The following is a 14239-nucleotide window of genomic DNA, read 5'->3' as shown; positions in this document are numbered from 1 at the left end:
GAGTATTGGTCTTCTTGTGAAAAATTGCCAAATAACCATAATTGTGTCAGTCTTCACAACAGAGAAATAAAGAAGTTATATGATGAAATTTTATTCATATTTAAGTAGCCTTTAACCAAAGGCCAAAAAGGTTTACATTAATCAAATGATAGGTGATATTTTTTTTAAGAGTATATTTTTAAACTTTGATTGATGTTGAAAAGAGGGGATGTAAAACAATATCTCAGTGTGGGACATGTTTGATAAATCTTACTAACATTTTTAAATAAGTAATGCTGTGTGTACCATTTTAAATCAGAAGAAAAAATGTTTTATTTACAAAAATTGAAATTTTTAAGGTGATGTTACAGCAAATAATTGGGTGAAAAATGAAACATGTCAAAAAAGTCCTTTGTAGATTTAAGTTGAATGGTGCCTTTAATGTCACATTGTACAGAGCAGGGATGTGAAATCTCCGATTTTCTGAGGAATGCCCCATTCCTCTCATTGAACTTGAAAGTTTTTCTTTTTAAGTTAAAGAGAGATAGCAACTTTTACCTAAATGCAGGAGAATCTTACATTCTCATAGTCGATTTTTCAGGAGTTTATTAAATCGTGATTCCTACTAAAGGGAGATAATAAATTATAAGGAATATAACATTTTATAAAAGTGTGCAGTTTGCCGTTGGTCAGATAATGATGAGATGGGTAAGAAGAAAGTTTTCAGTTCCAGTAACTGCTGAACTACTGTTAAATCATCATTATTTTTGGGAGATTGCTTTTCATATTTTTAGCTCACCTGAGCCAAAGGCTCATGGTGAGCTTTCGTGAACGCTCAATGTCCATCATCCGTAGTCAGTCGTCCGTCATCAGTTGTCCGTCCGTCAACATTAATTTTTCTAAAAAAATCTTCTTCATGAAAAACACTTGGCAAAATTTCACCAATCTTCAAAGGAATGATCCTTGGATGGTCCCCTTTCAAAATTGTTCAAAGAATTTAATTCCATGCAGAACTCTGGTTGCCATGGCAACCGAAAGGAAAAACTTTAAAAATCTTCTTATCCAAAACCGCAAGGCGTAGAGCCTTGGTATTTGGCTTGTGACATTATCTTATAGTCCTCTATCAAGATTGTTCAAATTGTGCCCCTGGGGTGAAAAGAGGCCCTGCCCCGGGGGTCACAAAATTTACATAGACTTATATAGTAAAATTTTTTTAAAATAACCACATGACCTAGGTCTTTGATATTTTGTATGTAGCATTGCCTTGTGGTCCTCTACCAAAATTATTCAAATTATGCCCCTGGGGTGAAAAGAGGCCCTGCCACGGAGGTCTTATGTTTTACATAGACTTAAATAGGAAAAAAAAACTTTAAAAATCTTCTTGCTTGAAACTGCAAGGCCTATTAAGTATGTTGCCTTTCCTAGTGTTTCTCTACCAAAATTGTTCCAATTATGCCCCTAGGGTGAAAAGAGGCCCTGCCCTGGGGGTACCAAGTTTAACATGGACTTGTATAGGAAAAAAATTAAAGATCATCTTGTCTGAAAGTTCAAGGCCTAGGCATTTGATATTTGGTTTGTAACATTGCCTGGTGGATCTCTAACAAGTTTGTTCAAATTATGTCCCTGGTTGCCCCGTCCTGGGGGTCACTTGTTATAATTATGAGTTATATATAGGACTGGGACGATTACTCGGTTAATCGGATCCGATTCGATTACTAGATGAAACCGGTTTTCCATTTTGCAAAACCGCTAATCGCTCTTAAACAATAAACATCACGAATCGTACTTTATATATTTCTATGACCAGCACATTGACCCGCAGTATATTTCCGCTAAAACACATCAATCAACATAATCAGTAGTCTTGGATTCGCCTGTCGTGAAATATTTAAAATGAAATACACAAAAATATGACTTATTAATTTTCAAACTGCTTGCAAACAAAAGTCGGTAAGTTCCTAATGAGGTCAGCTGTTGGAAGTACCTTGATACAGTCATCAGGAAGGCAAAGATATGGCGGCCGATTAACCGGTTCGATTCGATTCATACAAATGATTAACCGGTTTCAAAATTTCTGGCCCTAGATATATAGGCAAAAATTATCAGGTCATATTTCCTAGACTGTTTAATTATAATTACCTGATGACCCAAGTGATTAGGGATCACTTGACTATGACCTTGACCTACTGACCTACTTTCTTGTTTTTTAAGATACAGCCTTGAAATTCGGATGACATATACAGTTTTGCACACCAATCTTAAAACTGTCTTTCAGTGACCATGAATTTGACGTACTGACTTACTTTCTAATATTTTAGCGTCAGTTTGCCATTTGAAACATGTGGCTCGTATTACTCAGGTGAGCGATTCAGGGTCATCATGACCCTCTTGTGTTTTTTGTGGGAGCTTCATTGTGCAAAATTTAATTCCAACAAATATATAAAATTTCAGTTTTTTTTTTAATTTTAAAATTTGAACTCGACAAACACTAATGCCCCCATGAAATAGACAATATTTCTTTCTGTCAACGAAATTAACTTCAGTTGCAGTATCTTATTCATGCATTACATTTTACAGCAAAAACATTAAGGCGTCTTTAACTTTTTTACAAGCTGCTTTATACATTTTAGCTCACCTGAGCACAAAATGCTTGGAATGAGCTATTGTGATTTTTTACCATTCGGCATCCATCCGTCTGTCTGAGCCCACATTTGCATACTTAGGTGGCTATAGGAACAATAGGTGACTGTACTTTCTCTTTGATGTAATTCATTCTGTAAGCTTTTACGTTTTACGTTGCTAAAAGAACAATAGGGAGAACAAAAGAGTAGCCACATAAATACCCGTTTGTAGGAACGTCAGTCTGTCGTCTGTCCGTCCATTCACACTTTCTTTTAAACAACATCTTCTCCTAAACCACCTTGCCAATTTTGATGAAACTTCATAGGGATATTCCTTGGAATGTCTTCTTTGAAAATTGTTCAAAGAATTGAATTCCATACAGAACTCTGGTTGCCATGGCAATCGAAAGGAAAAACTTTAAAAGTCTTCATGTCCAAAACCACACGTCCTAGGGCTTTGATATTTTGTATGTAGCATCATCTAGTGGTCCTCTACCAAGATTGTTCAAAATATTGCCCTAGGGTCAAATATGGCCCAGCCCTGGGGGTCACATGGTTAATATAGACTTATATAGGGAAACACTTTGAAAATCTTCTTGTCCAAAACCACAGGGCCTAGGGCTTTGATATTTGGTATGTAGCATCATCTAGTGGGCTTGTACGAAGATTGTTCAAATTATATCACTAGGGTCAAATATCCGCCCTGGGGTCACATTGTTTATGTAGACTTATATAGGGAAAAAACTTTGAAAATCTTCATGTCCAAAACCAAAGGGCCTAGGGCTTTGATATTTGGTATGTAGCATCATCTAGTGGGCCTGTAAAAGATTATTAGTCCCCTACTGGTTGAAAACCAGTTTCGGGGACTATAGGAATGCGCTTTTCCATCATTCCGTCTGTCCGTCCGTCCATCCGCAATTTCGTGTCCGGTCCATGACTCTGTCATCCGTGAAGGGATTTTAATATTACTTGGCACAAATGTTCCCCATGATGAGACAACATGTCATGCGCAAAACCCGGACCCCTAGCTCAAAGGTCAAGGTCACAATTGGAGGTCAAAGGTCAACAGGGCTTTTTTCCTGTCCGGTCCATAACTCTGCCATCCATGAAGGGATTTTAATATTACTTGGCAAAAATGTTCCCCATGATGAGACGACGTGTCATGCGCAAAACCTACACCCCTAGCTTAAAGGTCAAGGTCACAATTGGAGGTCAAAGGTCAACAGGGCTTTTTTCCTGTCCGGTCCATAACTCTGCCATCCATGAAGGGATTTTAATATTACTTGGCACAAATGTACCTCATAATAAGAAGATGTGTCATGCACAACTTTCAGACCCCTAGCTCAAAGGTCAAGGTCACACTTAGCAGTAAAATGTTAACATAGCATGAACAGGGTCTGTTTTGTGTCCGGTCCATAACTCTGACATTCATTAAGGGATTTTAATATTACTTGGCACAAATGTTCCCCATGATGAGACGACGTGTCATGCGCAAATCCCGGACCCTTAGCTCAAAGGTCAAGGTCACAATTGGAGGTCAAAGGTCAATAAGGTTTTTTTCCTGTCCGATCCAGAACTCTGTCATCCATCAAGGGATTACAATATTACTTGGCATAAATGTTCCCCATGATGAGATGACGTGTCATGCACAACACCCAGTACCCTAACTTAAAGGTCAAGGTCACACTTTGAGATCAAAGGTCAGTAGAATTTTTTTCCTGTCCGGTCTATAACTTTGTCATGCAAAAAAGGATTTAGATGTCAGTTGGCACAAATATTCCCCTAGATGAGACAACATGTTATGTGCAAAACCGAGGCCCAGGGTCTAATGTCAAGTCACACTTAAAAGACCAAAGGTCAGACACAAGAATAACTTTGTCTGGAGCATTTCATCTTCATGCATAGAGGGATTTTGATGTAACTTGGCACAAATGTCCACCAACATAAGACGGATTGTCATGCTCAAGAACCAGGTCCCTAGGTCTAAGGTCAAGGTCATATTTAGAGGTCAAAGGTCAAATTCAAGAATGACTTTGTCCGGAGCATTTCTTCTTCATGCATTGAGGGATTTTGATGTAACTTGGACCAAATGTTCACCACCATGAGGCACCCTTGTTTTTAGAATTACGTCCCTTTGTTGTTACTATAAATAGATTTTATTGTAACTTTTTTATTACTGGCCGTAGAGAAAAATCGAGACCACTTTTCTGTGGTACAACATGCATGTTACATCCAATTTTTAGGTGTATTTTGACCTATCTCTACCTGGTAAAGAGTTTCTTGTGGACTTATATTATATAGATTTTTTTTTTCTTTTTTTTTTTTTTAAGATTAATTTCCCTTTGTTGGTACTAATAAATTACTTATATGATAACTTTTTTATAATCGGCAAAAACATTTCAATATGAAAACAACTGTGGGTTTTTATATATGCACATTCTAATTAAGTGTGTTGTTATAACATATTGTATATATAATACAATATTGTTTATACATCATTGACAGATATCATTTCATTATGTTATACTGCAGTAGAGAAAATTAGGTGCCTTCCAGTAGGGGACTTTGTATTGCATGGCAATACTTCATTCACTTGTTCAAATTATATCACTAGGGTTAAATATGGCCCCGCCGTGGGGTCACATGGTTTATATAGACTTATATAGGGAAAAACTTTGTCCAAAACCACATGGGCCTACGGCTTATTTTGTATGTAGCATCATTAGATACTAGTGGTCCTCTACCAAGATTGTTCAAATTATTCCTCTAGGGTCAATATGGCTCCGCCCTGTGGATCACATGGTTTAGGAAAACTTTGAAAATCTTGTACAAAACCACATGGCCTAGGGCTTTGATATTTGGTATGTAGCATTGTGTAGTAGTCCTTTACCAAAATTGTTCAAATTATGCCTCTGGGGTTAAAACTGGCCCTGCTCCTGGGGCACATGGTTTAAAAATACTTGTATAGGGGTCTATTGTTTAACATTGACTTATATAGGAAAAATCTTTAGAAAAATATCTTTTCTGAAACCATAGCCCAGAGCTTAGATATTTGGTCTTTTGCATGCTCTAGTGGTTCTCTACTCACCAAGGTTTTTGTTTTTGAAGCTTTAGCAAAGAAATTTATTCAAGCAAGCAACTAAACTCAGGTGAGAGATATAGGGCCATCATGGCCCTCTTGTTATATATATATATGATTTGATTTTATATTTTGATGGATCATTTTATTACAGGCGTTCCTTTTGAAACTGCTTAACCAATGAGTCTCTATCAAACAGAATGAAATCAAACAGGAAAACTTATTAAGTTGACAAATCTTCTACCTGAGTCGTTTCATTTAAATTACCTTTTTAAAATGTCATATTTTACAATATTTTTGCCTGTTTTAGACATAAGGAGAAGGTAAGGGTTATTAATTTCCCAAGCACAGTTGTTCATCTTCATTATCAAACCAACAGCAAATGATACACCGAACAGCAAAATAAAAGCAACGGTTGGGGAAAGACATATAATTCAAAAATAAACAATTTAAATGATGAATAATGAGTTTATTTCATTTCATTAGTACCTTACCTACATACTATGTAAATTTCATTAAAAATATCAAAAATAACCCCGTTTCATTAGTCAAAGTTCATTACCCACAAGTTCAATTTCACACATGTCAATATCGTGTATCCTCCATTGGCTGAATACAAGCAAGCATCTCATGTCTCATGGAGCCAATTACATTCGCGATATCGTTCGTGGAATATTGTTTTCAACTCTTGGATAAGAGCCTGACGTAACTGTTGAAGGTTGTTCGGTGGTGGTTGACGTGCATACACGCGTGTTTTGAGCTCCGCCTAGATGTTCTCTATCAGTGCCTGGTCTTTCGGCAAGTACGGCCAGTCCAGGACATTAACATTATTGTTTCCTAGAAAGTTAGTTGTTAGGTTCGCCGTGTGAGGCCATGCATTTCATGACTGGTATATGCTACTGCGTAGTTCTGTGCATATACGGATCACTTCATTTGGAGAACGTCATTTACGTACCTATAGGCGTTGACTTGCCGTTAGAGAATTACTAGATTAGTACTAAAATTGGGACATACCAGCCAGATGTGCACGCTTCCAACACGTCCCACCGTCATACCTCTGTAACACTGATCGCTACTCATCTCCACGTGCGTGCCATAACCGTACATGTCCATCCAGCGTTGACTTGACCTTGGAGTTCCCGAAAATAGCACTTGACCCCATTGCCTGCGGGTAAATCGGAGCTCTAGCCCAGTCTTAAAGCGCCTCCCGATGGTCTACATGAGATCAATTCTTTCTTCGGCGTCAGCCTTGAAACCAATAGCATCAGCGACGGCGTATCATATCATCGCTGACATTACGTCTACAATGAACAAATATGCAATTACAGTACAAGTACTCACATTATGTTAATTGTATCATGTATAAGTAGTGCTACCGAATCCGCATATGAAATGATATATTAAATGACTTCATTGCGTTATTTGTTAATTGATACCAACAAGGTTGATACATAAACTGGTTATTTATTAAATAAGGAATGATGCAATGTTAATGTTTGTACATGTATATAGACTCACCCATTAATCCCAATATATTCCTGGTATAGTTGTGGCTTTGAGGAATCTGTCCCTGACGGTGGGCAGCTTGCACTGTGCGTCTTATTGCCGGTTCACTTGTGGCGTCCTGTCCTTGGTCAATCCTGAACATTACCATTTGTAATAGACGTTATGGAGTCTTACAATGTCGAAGCTATGACAACCTAATGCTGCAACTATACCTTGTGGACATTCCGCATGTAGCATTCCATGCTGATTTATCGCAAAATTATCCGGAAGTTCTGGCATTGCAAAAGACTATTTATGTCAGCTAAAAATCTTTTGGGTGTTTTTTTCAATTGTAAAATCGTAAAGGTCACGAAATTAACCGATTTTTTAAAAATAATTTTACTTTCTTTTCAAGCGCACTTGAAAACATGCTTTTTCGTATTGTTGTCCATCATGTCACGACGAATATTTCAATAAGTTTTAATGGCATAGTAATATTTTACATGTTAAACAATATTCTAATATACATTTGGTTAGTAAAATATATTTATCACGACGGAAATATTCAAAAAAGAAATGTGTTGCGTTTATTTTGCGGTTCGGTGTACTTTCTTTGTGCAACTAAAGTGGAAGAATGAAAATATTAAAAATTAGAAAATTAAAAATGAATCAATACATTTTCATTTCGAGTAATTATGAATTATAATGAATTACAAATATATATACATCTTATAGGTGTTATCTTAGTTTCTTTCCAACACTAAGCATATACTGTGAAATCATTTAATTTCGTGGGCATGAAATTTCGTGGTTTTGGTCAAAACGGCAATTTCGTGGGGATATGAATTCGTGGATTTCAACTTTTGAACATAAAATGAACGGGAATTTTACATGTTCGTTGGGATTAAATTTCGTGGATTGACTCAACCACGAAATCTACAAAAATTAGTCCCCCACGAATATTAATGATTTCACAGTAGTGTAACTTGCGAATTAAAAAATTTTGTACACAAGTGTCTAAAAAGTTTGGAGACTTATTTCAGTTCCATCTCTTATAGGTATATACTAGACCCAAATTTCCTGTTGAAAATAATTATGTATGGTTATATTATCGGTAACATAAAATTAACATGTTTCTGGGTATAAACAGTGCTGTGTAGTTGTTATGTAACACATGTGAGGTATAGCAATATACAGTATATGTATAACTTATGTTACTGGAAGTTTTTGAAGTGCCAGACATTTATTTATAAATGTTCACAAATAGTTAATTTAGTAAAGTTAAATACATTTGAAGAGAATTTTCTTCATATAACTATATATATATAAAGCTAAAATATTTTAGTTTAAGAGTTTAAAGGAGTACTGGACCTGTATTCTTTTAAAGACATGGATTCAAATTACATTAATTAAATTAATTAAGTGAAAGGAAACAGAAAGAGGCTGTTTTATATCAAATTAAATCTTGCTATTTTATAATAATCACAATATATAACTATTTGTGAAGTCGTGAAAACACGTGACAAACTGTCAATAATCTCAACTTGAAACTCTAATGTTCTTACTTATCCATTGTAAAGATGGATTACATTTAAAAGAAAAGTGAAATTTGACATTTTATTATATTAAACAATATTCTTGTGTTTTCCTAACCTGGCATGCGTAGGTCAGGTTAGCAAAATAACGAAAATTGCGAACTTTTGTCATTAAATAAGAAATAATGATTGTCAATTATTTTAATTTAGCATAGAAACATCAATTCCACAATTTATAAAGGTTTTAATTCTTCATCCACTATTTCCCCTGTGTATCCCGTTAATATGCAGTAAATGTTTCAATAGTTTAAAGGTTTCATGAAACACATGAAAAAAAATACAATGTCAAAGAAACGTTGTCATCCAGGAAAACTAAAAACAAGTCTGGAATCTTTCAAAGTTTTCAAGTCAGTGACACAGTGTAAAAAAATCACAAAGAGTAAAAAAAGATAAATTCGTTATAGCTAAAAATGGTCCAAATCACTCACACTTGAATAATTCCAGTATTTAGTTACATTTTAGCTCGATTAACTTTTTGATGAGTAATGGGGGCTTTTGTTGTACTCCTGGCATTGCCATCATTATTGTCTTGCATTGAGGTCAAACTCGTATGTAAAGATACTCAATATGAGCCGCATCATCAGAAAACCAACATAGTGGCTTTGTGACCAGCATGGATCCAGACCAGCCTGCGCATCCGCGCAGTCTGGTCAGGATCCATGCTGTTCACTAACGGTTTCTCTAATTTTAATAGGCTTTGAAAGCGAACAGCATGGATCCTGACCAGACTGTGCAGATGTGCAGGCTTGTCTGGATCCATGCTGGTCGCAAAGCCAATGTTGGTTTTCTCATGGCGCTGCTCATATCTTCACTAAACGTTGAGAGAGTCTTGGTATGGGACAGACACTTTGGTTGAGTCAGTGCATGAGATACCCTGAATGTCAAGGTCATTGAGATCAGATATTAAAAATGTGAATTGAAGTTTTACTGAAAATTACTGAAAATGTCAAAAGTTTATGCTATTTAGGTGGGACAAATTAATGCACTTTAAAAAATATGAGATAAATTATGCACTAGACCATTAATCAATGAAAACGTCATTTAAATAACAGTAAGCATTTGTCACACAGATCTGCTGCAAAATAACGTTTTCGCACTCATAAAACGGAAAGATGTAAAAAAAAAAGAAATATATAAAGTGTATAAATATCATTTTCACATGGCTTTAATGTAAAATAAGTACTGTAATATCAGAAATTTTCGCATGACCAAAAGTTAATGAAATTTATAAACAGTAGTACAATGATGTGATGTTTGATCATGTAAAGCATATATTTTTCCCATAAAAGTAATTAAAATCTGACTTGTCGCAAGGCAAAATTTTCACAAAATTATCAAAAACGTAAAAATTAATCCCACACAAATACTCGTGATGATACATTCTATGCTGATATTATACATGCTTCGCAACATGTAAAGATAAAATAAAATGTTTTTATTCTTAAACTGTACCCACCCTTTCTATTATGAAAATATTTTAGTCATAGACCATGCATCAACCACTCCTGCCATTTAAAATCATGTTTTTGATAATTAATAAATAAACCCTCCTCTTTGATCACATATGCAGTGAGTATTACAAGCATTATGTTTATATGTAAAAATTGCAGTGCATTTTAATTAACGGATTTTTTGAAATCTCAATGTTGACTGATAAGGACTGTTTTTCCATATTAAGAAAATTTATTTAAACATTTGTATTATTTGTTTGTTAGTTTTGATGTCTATTTTGTTGTATCTTATTGACGTATTACAACAGCTGGTATCGTTAATAGAAATAGGGTTCAATATAAAAGCTGGTAAATGTGGAAGTATGTGCATGTTACGAAAATGCTAACTAATGGATATTGTACAGGCTTTGTGAGTAGTTGATTTAAATTATGAGAAAATTGAGCTAAAAATTCCTGTTAAATATTTATGTAAACTTAGGTAGAGGAGTAATTGTCTTGTTAACCCTTATCATGCTTGTCACGATTGGTTCTGCCATTGCGACCAGTGTAGATCATGATCAGCCTGCACTTCTGTGCAGTCTGATCATGATCTGCACTGTTCGCCAATCAGTCAGTATCCTTTTGGTAAGAACCCCTTTTAACAGTGAATGGTACGGTCCAAACTAAAAGATGGACAAATTCATTATAGAAATTTAGCAGGATAAGGGTTAAGGAAAGCTCCTTATCTATAAAGAGAAGTTATTGTCAGATATTGTTATTCTATCTTTTATACATGCATAGTTCTAGCTTTTATTTGCAGTGGTAGCACAAAGTTTTATAGGAAACAGTCAGTTCTTTAATGGATTAAGATAATCGTCTAAATGCATGTTTTCTAAGGTAATGAAAAAGTTGTTTCTGGTGGAGGTTTTGTTGAAATATGTTAAAAAGTTTAATGTTTAATAATGCTCTTATTATTCATGATGTATAGCATTTTATGGTATGTTACATTTTACATGTAATTAAGAAAAATAACACCAAGGAAATCCAGAAGGACTTTCTAACAATGTATCAAAAACTGTGTGTCAAAATTATGGGAGAGTGTCTATTTCAACAAATGTTTCATTAAATTTTTGTATATCTTCATAAAGAAAGATAATTCTATGAATTCATATACATGGCATGCATATTCTTGTATGGCATTTCAGCATTCTTAGGACTATAATATAGCCCCAGTTAACACCTGGCTTTAGGACTATAATGTAGCCCCTGTTAGCACCTGACTTTCTGTTCATTCTGGAGAATATCAATGTAGCCCCTGTTAGCACCTGGCTTTCTGTTCATTCTGGAGAATATCAATGTAGCCCTTGTTAGCACCTGGCTTTCTGTTTATTCTGGAGAATATCAATACATGTAGCCCCTGTTAGCACCTGGCTTTCTGTTCATTCTAGAGAGTATCAATGTAGCCCCTGTTAGCACCTGACTTTCTGTTCATTCTGGAGAATATCAGTGTAGCCCCTGTTAGCACCTGGCTTTCTATTCATTCTGGAGAATATCAGTGTAGCTCCTATTAGCACCTGGCTTTCTGTGAATTCTGGAGAATATCAGTGTAGCCCCTGTTAGCACCTGGCTTTTTGTTCATTCTTGAGAACATCAATATAGCCCCTCTTAGCACCTTGCTTTCTGTGCATTCTGGAGAACATCAGTGTAGCCCCTGTTAGCACCTTGCTTTCTGTGCATTCTGGAGAACATCAGTGTAGCCCCTGTTAGCACCTGGCTTTCTGTTCATTCTGGAGAATATCGGAATGGTGTAATTATTTATTATGGAGAATATGTAATTGAATGAAAAATTCGGATTATCACTATGGACTCACTACCTTAATATAAATGAGCATTCACTATGGACTCACTACCTTAATATATTGAACATTCTCTATGGACTCACTACCTTAATATAAATGAACATTCACTATGGACCACTACCTTAATATAAATGAACATTCACTATGGACCACTACCTTAATTTAAATGAACATTCACTATGGACTCACTATCTTAATATAAATGAACATTCACTATGGACCACTACCTTGATATAAATGAACATTTGCTATGGACTCACTACCTTAATATAAATGAACATTCACTATGGACCCACTACCTTAATATAAATGAACATTCACTATGGACCCACTACCTTAATATAAATGAACATTCATTATGGACCCAATACCGTAATATAACATTCACAAATGAAGTTTTAGCCTCTCCAAAGCCTTATATTTTCACAACAAGCTGTTCAATAGATTATGATGATAAATCTTCAGTGTATTTGTATTATTGGATTTTGTAGTAAATGTCACAGTATAATAATGATATTAGATATAACTTGCTTTTATTACTAAGGTGATCATTCTTTCTGTTATATATCAGTATCATATATCGTTACCTTAGCTCTCATTTTGCATGAGAATGTTCAGGATCAAGCTGCTTGACAGTTGCAGCAATAAAATGGTGTATGTTGATTTGTTGAGTTTAGCAGGTTCGACACTGCCCCAATGTTAGACCAGTGTTTGCTCCAGGTCATGTGGTGTGCAGAAAGCAAGAAAAGGCCAGCAATTTGTAGCAGATTCTCTTAATTTCATTGATTGACAAGAAAACTCTTGAACTCTACAGGAACATCCAAGCTTTCTTTGTCTTAATCAAGCACTCTCAGATGCAGTCAGAAACAAGCTATATCAGGCTAATTTGAGCCGCACCATGAGAAAACCAACATAGTGCATTTGCGACCAGCATGGATCCAGACCAGCCTGCACATCCGTCTGGTCAGGATCCATACTGTTCGCTTTCAAACCCTATTGCAATTAGAGAAACTGTTAGCGAATATTACTGTATGGATCCTGACCAGACTGCGCAGATGCACAGGCTGGTCTGGATCCATGCTGGTCGCAAATGCGCTATGTTGGTTTTCTCATGGTGCGGCTCATTTAAAGTTGTTCAGGAATAGTTCAAACACTCAAACCCATTAAGGTATTCTCCGACTCAGAGGGAAACTACTCAGATACTCAGACTCATTCTAGGTCAGTATTGTACAAACACTGATTCTGGAAACATTCGAACTCTTAAAAAATTGAAATTTGACAATTTGAACATTTTGCATTTCCTTTCCAGCACATAATAAGAAATTATCAGTTACTTGTGGAGAACAAAGTTAGGTATGGTCACAGAGCCAGCAACACTGTCTAAGGCTTATTGCTCGCCATTACTTCAGTGAATATATTTGTTTGTTAGTTTTGGGTTTAACGCAATTTTTCAACAGTATTTCAGTTATGTAATGGCGGGCAGTTAACCTAACCAGTGTTCCTGGATTCTGCATCAGTACAGACCTGTTCTCCGCAAGTAATTGCCAACTTCCCCACATGAATCAGAGGTGGAGGATGAATGATTTCAGACACAATGTCTTTCATCAAATTGTCACAGAGAACAAATCCCCCATTCAGGGGTCAATCTCACGACCCCGCAATTTGTAGATCTGCGCACTCCCTATTGAGCTAAGCGTGCAAGTTTACTACCTTAGTGGAACACCATTGACAAATTGTGATAAGATGAAAATTTATATTGTTTATTTTCAGACTACATTTGTAAAGGGGCACAGGAGGTCATCGAGCGATGTCGAGTTCAAGGAGAAGATGCGATTGGATGCTAAGACGGCCATGAACAAGGAACTTCAAAAGATTCTGAATACTGTCATGGGAAATAAAGAGGTATGTATTTGTCATTTGCTAACCAGGAAATTTGTTCATATCTAATAAAGAATGCAGTATAACATTACAGAAGGATTAAGACTTCAAAATACAGTAGAACCTGTATTTGTGGCCACCTCTATTAAACAGTTACTTGCCTTAAGCAGCAAGTCAGCTAACTTTCCAAATCTGAAATCTATATTAAAATCATTTACTCACGAAATGGCCATTTTGACTAAAAAAAACCAAAATATTATGCCCACAAAATGTGATGTTTTCACAGTAATGAACAGAACAAAAGTATGCCAGT

General features: G+C 35.8%; 1 protein-coding gene across 4 annotated transcripts in view; it reads left to right on the top strand.

Annotated features, from left to right (window-relative positions):
• The window catches only part of LOC123532889 (UTP--glucose-1-phosphate uridylyltransferase-like), a 61273-nt gene that overhangs the window by 17101 nt on the left and 29933 nt on the right, over positions 1–14239 (top strand). For 2 of the 4 annotated variants that reach the window (XM_053551979.1, XM_053551974.1), the window contains exon 2: positions 13819–13950. In XM_053551979.1, the coding sequence (XP_053407954.1) occupies positions 13819–13950 (132 nt within the window). Of the gene's footprint in view, positions 1–10348; positions 10620–11014; positions 11087–13818; positions 13951–14239 lie in introns of those variants that run through there. The other 2 variants (XM_053551970.1, XM_053551983.1) reach the window with 2 other exon arrangements.

Source organism: Mercenaria mercenaria, chromosome 1 (genome assembly GCF_021730395.1).
Source record: "Mercenaria mercenaria strain notata chromosome 1, MADL_Memer_1, whole genome shotgun sequence".
Lineage (NCBI taxonomy): Eukaryota > Metazoa > Mollusca > Bivalvia > Venerida > Veneridae > Mercenaria > Mercenaria mercenaria.
Note: the sequence above shows the minus strand (reverse complement) of the source record. Positions and strands in the feature narration are given on the sequence as shown.